Below are 6,517 nucleotides of genomic sequence, written 5' to 3' on the forward strand. Positions count from 1 at the left end.
GCAACGTTTTACCTAAGATCAGGCGATATGTATAACTCCAGAAGAAACTATCGTGCTATCATTTTAAGCTTCTACGCTTCATTACAACAACTCTTCTTCGACAAATATGACACATCGGTCTTCCATAACAATACTGTGCCAGAAGCAATTGGGTTCATATTGGAAGATGTCGCGGGCCGCAAAATAATCGTCGGCGGGCCGCATGCGGCCCGCGGGCCGCGGGTTGAGAACCCCTGATGTATAGGTTAAACCGTGCTTTGTGTTATAATTGATGAATGATGTGTATGCCAATTTAACCAAGCTTTGCATAGGGTTACCTCATTTCCGTCTGCATGATAATTATTGGAGTATTTGGTTGTATTAAGATTTTAGATTACTTGTAAAGAGTTAGATTAGAGCTTTGGACCTAATGGTCATTGGCTGTTTGGAAACAAGACAATATTACGACTACGGAATACTTCAATCAACATTTAAGACTGTGAAAAATCTCTAATCAACATCTACACATCTACGAACGTCGTCATTACTACACAAGAGAGCAAAGAGTGTCAACTTTTGTCCTACGAAGTATCCCGAACAAGTGTGGACTACTCGCATAACAATCGTTGTGGAGCTGCACTATAAAAACAAAATTGGTGGCCAGTACGGGGAAACTTCCGGTGTTCAGACGTTGACCAATCGATGCTTTCTAAGACGACCATCGTAAAACTTGTACTTGTCGTATCCTTGCTTTCATCGTCTGTATCTCTCCTGATAATATTGGCAGCAATTTATCTGCACGTATCGCCTGGAGCGCTTTCTAATCTGTTGAACGTATTTTTGGGATCAAATAGCAGCGAACCCACTGCTTACGTCAAAACCACGAATACGCCGCCAGGACCTACAGTCTTTTTCAACGCATCCTTGCCTGATTTAATATTTGTCAACAGTACTTCCTCTAGTCAATAGAGAGTACTATGCGAAGAATATTGAAAGCATTTAAAAAGAAAAAGTCGTCAGAGGCAACAAAAGAACTCAAACAAGGGATTACCTTGCTTAAAGCGACACAAAAACGCCATGAAGATGCACGGCGACAAGAAAGACAACTTGCTAAAGATGTGGCGGAACAAGCTGAACTTTTAAAGGAAGTAAAAACAGCTCTTCCGGAAACCATGAAAGGTTTAGAGAAGGCAAAGAAAGAGGTTCGAAAAGCTCAAGCGGACCTCAAAGCTGTTTGTGATGCCACAACAAAAGTTAGCGGGAACGTCTCCGCCGATGTGCTGAATGACATTCTTACGTCAGAGTTTGAGCTCGGAAAGTCGCATGCACAGGTTACGCGAGATAGAACGCAACCTCCCATTTTGACGGTACTTCCAAATGCACCAGAATATGATCCTCCGGCGTACGTTCTTGCTGCTGAGCGGCCAAGTGGGGACGTAAAACAAGGACCAACTATGACGGTTCGTAAGGGTTTAGATTGTCACACTGTAACGGCCGTCTATCCCACGTTCCCGAATTCCGTGCCCGTCGCATTATCCGACTCTTCTGAAGGATCAACGTCCTGTTTCCCTGTGGGTAGTGGTGCACGCGCCAAACAAAAAAATGGAAACTTAGCAACGGTGGGAACAAGGCCGGAACCTGCAAAAAGTTCCTTGAGTAAATATAGTGGATATCAAGGATGGCAAGAACGCCGCAATTCGGAGACAGAATCTCGTATAAATGCGGATGGCGCCTCCCGACGGGTAACCTTTCATAGTCCAGGGGAGGAACGATCTGATGCAGAAAACAGTGAAGTTGATTTCAATACCCGACTAAAACGTGTTTCCAAAGAAATCAGAGATAATATAAGGTCCTTACGGGGCGGTGCAAGCTCTCAGGATTCCGCGGAAGAATCTCTCGATGAGGAACTTTCCGACATCTCTCGTTCTCCTGATACACCTCGCGCTACCTCCACTCCAAAAGAGTATGGGGGGAGGACTAGGCGACAACAGCAACAACAACAGTTGCACCAATATCCAGGTGTAACAGTTCCAATGCTCAACGTACCCATTAAAATACAATCAGAAAAAGAAATGCTTCAGCTAATGGTGGATCCTGGAGACATGCCACTACTAAAGTGGATGGAAAATTCGATGCGACGAATACGTCACGGTCCCGGGAATACAGATGCTGATGTTATTTTGGCTAATGCGATGCAGACGAAATTGAGGGCGGCTGGCAGACACAAGCATGCTACCCAACTGGGAAATTTTTTTAATACCAATTCGGGGGAAGCGGAATGGGAATCGGTGATGCGATCCCTTTCCTTATCCAATCCCCAGGGTTTGGTAAATGATGAGAAGATCATTGGGGATTTCCGCAGAAATTATCGCTGGGAGGATGAGCCGCTACCTCTGCTGAATAGCGCTTTGAAGCAACTAGAAATAGACATGGATAGTCTTATTGAGGATAATCCGGATGGATTGCGTCTTTTCCGAAATTTACGACAACGACTACCAGAAGCACTCAGACTGATGTTACGAGGATGGGAAGAAGAGAAAACTTGGCGGGACGTTGCGGAGGAGCTACAACTCGTCTGGAACTCCGAGTTTCTGGATGAACAAGAGACGCGCCCTAGGAACCAGGAAACAAAGGAAGAGCGTGACACAAAGTCATCTTTACCGCCTGCACACTCGTCCCGAGGTAATAGCCAAGTGGCTTGGACGGAACCTCAATACCCTGATCATCCACGTCGATATAATGCTTCATATTGGACGGATGATGAACTGAATCAAGGTATTCGACTCTCGATCGCTTGCGGGAGCTGATTGATCCGGTAAATCAGCTCCCAGATAATTTATTACCCCCAACATACAAAAACTGTACATAACTCTTCTTTACCCTTATTTACATTTCTTGATACGCCGGATGACCCATTACAGCCCGATTTACGGAATTGTTCGGAGGCCAATTGTTGTATTTGATTGATACCATAACGGGTTCGAAATTCCTAGCTGACACGGGAAGCATCCCCAATTTGATAATGAAAAGGTCGTTATTACTAAATACCCACAAAGCTGGGAGGAACGTCAACCAATAGACATGGAATTGACAGGAATAGGTGGCTCGTCCCAAGTAGATTCCTTGGTAGAGATTAATTTTGATGGTCTGTCCGTTCCATTTGTGACCGGATTAGGAGTTCCACTTAATATCATAGGGTTGAAATGGATTGAAAAAGTACAGCAATTACCAAGCATAGTAATTGGGTTGAAAACACCGTCTAATGCAATTGAAGATATGTCTTTAGTAACTCTACATGATGGGATCTCATGAGATCAACGGGACGGAACCAAAGTCGGAAGCAGTCCTCGCGACACTGTAACCGATGATGGGGTTGATGGAAGCTGCAAATCAAATAAGCGTCGAGCCGGCACGCTGGCCATCGCCGCTGGCTGTTGCCGCTGGCGCAAGTACCGAGATGGTAATCACCACTGGTGCGAACGACGAGTTGAAAATAGCAACTAACGTCACACAGAACCCATGGGAAACTATTGGTGTTGAGACAGGAATGCCTGCTAACACCGTTAATGAAGACGTCGAGCGTGGAATCCCCGCTGGCGTAAATAAGGACCTGCACGAGAAAACTGGTCCCGAAGGCTCTTGCGGATGCACTTGTCCGGATAACTGTAAAGATCCGGCCCATAGATGCATGGCGACTGCCACAGCTGACATCGAACGAAGAATGTCCGCTGGCGAAAATAAAGACCTGCACGAGAAAACTGGTCCTAAATGCTTTCGTGGATGCACTTGTCCGAATTACCTTAATGAATCGGCCCATAGATGCATGACGACAGCCACAGTAATGAGTACTTTCCCAAAAGGTTCAAACGAAGCAGCGATTGCCGGTCAACCGGATATACACCCGGTCATGTCCGACAAGGAGTCTGGGGATTTTAGGATGCACGTCTCCCCAGAAAAAGGGTCCCCGGCGGAAAAGGAGTCCGTCGGCGTGACGGTAGGTGCGGGCACGCACCGACATCAGAGGCCTACATCGAAGGACCTCGCCCTCTCTCCACCAACAACAGAACCCCGTTCATCACGAGATTCCCATTAGCCAATGGCTGGCCAAGTTACCACAACAAGGGACCAGTCCAAGCGTTAAGACGGAACTCAAGAGTCTCATCATCGCCATGATCTTTGTAATGACTCAGTGGATGGATATCATCCCTGGGAAGGAATTTGCGGCGTCATTAAAAAGAAAATGGGGATGCAAATGAGAATTGAAGAAATCACGTACGTCATGAAAAGGTGCGACAGAGCAATAGTCTCGAAAAATGGATTGGCGGCCGCCCATGGACATACAAAGGGGACGCCTCCTCAATACTGTAAATATGAAGGTAACGAGATATTGTACCCACATGACGACTGAAAACAATGCAAGACAGATAATGTCAGCAGGCATTGAACGAATGAACAGGAGATTCGTTCATTTGAGCAAAACGATAACGAAGAGAAGCAAAACAAGGAATGTGGTAATTTGTATGAAAGCAGCCGATATAAGGAATAAAGGGCTCGTGCTGCTGCAATCAAACGTACAAGAAGTGGTGTTGTGCGAAGGCCCTATACCACCCACGATCATACAAAAGATGTAAAGCTGCTTTTGGCAGAGTGTAAATATGTGATATAATAAGGGTGAACGGACAAAAATCCCTTTAATGGGAGCAAACGGACAAAACTGAAACGTCGTAACTAGAAAAAATGCTGAGTCAGCATTTTTCTATCTCGTGCGGAAAAACGAGAGAACAAGAAGAAAAAAGAATAAGTGATAGAATAAACAAGGAGATTGAATTAAATGATCATGGGGAAACATGATAGATGACGTCAATCATTCACACGAGTGAAGCGGGCATATAGTTCACTAGTTCCCAATTTTCACTAGCTTGGTAATGAAACCGAAGTCTTCATTCGATATTTTGTTTGTGTCAAATACTTTGTAATAAACACATTTGAGTGGTTGAGCTTTACATCATCAAGCTGTCATCTGTAAATCGAGATCACATCCGACTTGTAACTGTATCGTTTACCTAACCGAGTTGTATGCACATTGCACAGTTTCATATTTTTATCATTTAGTGATTGCTGAACATACCAAACGATACACATTCACTTCCGAAATACTGCGTTGATCTCAATTCCCTTTGTCGTGATAACCGAAGTACATTTGTTTCGAATTCGTAACAGCCGACTTTTCTATGACACGATAAATTTTGACAAGTTATGCTTAGAAGATTGGTTGCATATCGCGAAAAATAACATACTGCTCATATTGATACTGTTAATCGGTATTTTCACGCGAGTCGATTTTCAAATGAGTAAAATTTATTACATGAGTTTCTCCGCTTAATGTAAATGAAAACTCAGTCGTCTTTTAACATCACAAAGACATTGATAAAAAGTAAGCAATCAAACACAACACTTTGTACGACACTGATTATTGTTCCACACATCTCATTTCATACTAAGTGTATACGAAAGATATTCATGTTACACGAAAATATTCGCTCATGCTACAAACCTGTACAATGATTGGTGGTGTAAGTCCAGCACAATTGTGGTATCCATACGAGTTTAGTTAACACAATTTACGACACCGAGGTCGCCTCATCTTTCGTAAGACAACAAACCAAGGCTTCAGGATATGTCCATGTCATAACAATAAATCAGCTACTCCAACAACAGAGTACATATGTTTTCTAGCACGGTGCTTACATCTTACACACAAATCAACCTACTTTGCTAACGAAAAGTGCTGAGTCATCACATGGTTGTCCTCACAACAATACAACTAAAACATACTATCATACAAAATGGCCGTTATAGTTTGCACACCAACGATACATCGTACAAGTAGCAAGTCTCGAGAATCCAGTTATTCAAAAAACGTGAAAGTGTTTCTACACCAAGTCGGTATGTTGACGAAAGCATAAATTGTAATATCGTGATCGATTTACATTCGTTGGTCACAAAATGTCACTACTCTAAATAATTATTTTTCACTCAAAGCCTACTTGTCACCATTCGTTTCATCAAGCACGAGTTCAAGAAACCTGCTACGACATGAATTGTTATTTTTATGTTGTGTAAATAGGTAATAATTAATTTTAGTAACACTATATCAACATCATCGAGTTGCGCGAATAGATTTACATGCGGTCTTGTGGTTTTAGTCGAAGTATACAGCACGGTCTAATGTAGAGTCATCTCTACTGTACAGCAACTCGGTAATCGAAATGCATTAAAATTTAAACAACGATCTTGTTTCGTCGCACCAAAAATATGTTTACTATCGCGATACTCTGCACAGGCCGTGTAAATCCTTTTCACACTCGTAATAGTATACCAACAGCTACCGGCGACAACGTTTAACAATACCAACAACACTAAACATACGATACCTACCCAAGTAAAATTACCATTTTCACCTAGAGGTCGGTCGTTACCCGAGTAGAAATACCATTATCCTTTGGAGATTTGTCGTTTACCCAGTGTAACAAACCCC

General features: G+C 43.2%; 1 protein-coding gene across 1 annotated transcript; it reads left to right on the forward strand.

Annotated features, from left to right (window-relative positions):
- The first annotated feature begins 240 nt into the window (after positions 1 to 240).
- Positions 241 to 4,108, forward strand: LOC145433785 (uncharacterized). Its single transcript, XM_080311038.1, has 2 exons — positions 241 to 3,105; positions 3,266 to 4,108. The coding sequence occupies exon 1, from the start codon at positions 957 to 959 to the stop codon at positions 2,784 to 2,786; it is 1,830 nt and encodes a 609-aa protein (XP_080167164.1). The 5' UTR covers positions 241 to 956; the 3' UTR covers positions 2,787 to 3,105; positions 3,266 to 4,108.
- The last annotated feature ends 2,409 nt before the right edge of the window (positions 4,109 to 6,517 follow it).

Source organism: Botryllus schlosseri, chromosome 2 (genome assembly GCF_051294905.1).
Source record: "Botryllus schlosseri isolate E-star chromosome 2, Bs_hap1, whole genome shotgun sequence".
NCBI lineage: Eukaryota > Metazoa > Chordata > Ascidiacea > Stolidobranchia > Styelidae > Botryllus > Botryllus schlosseri.

Excerpts from the sequence above, each read along its gene's own strand:
- LOC145433785 (XM_080311038.1), top strand. The coding sequence starts at position 957 with ATGCGAAGAATATTGAAAGCATTTAAAAAGAAAAAGTCGTCAGAGGCA.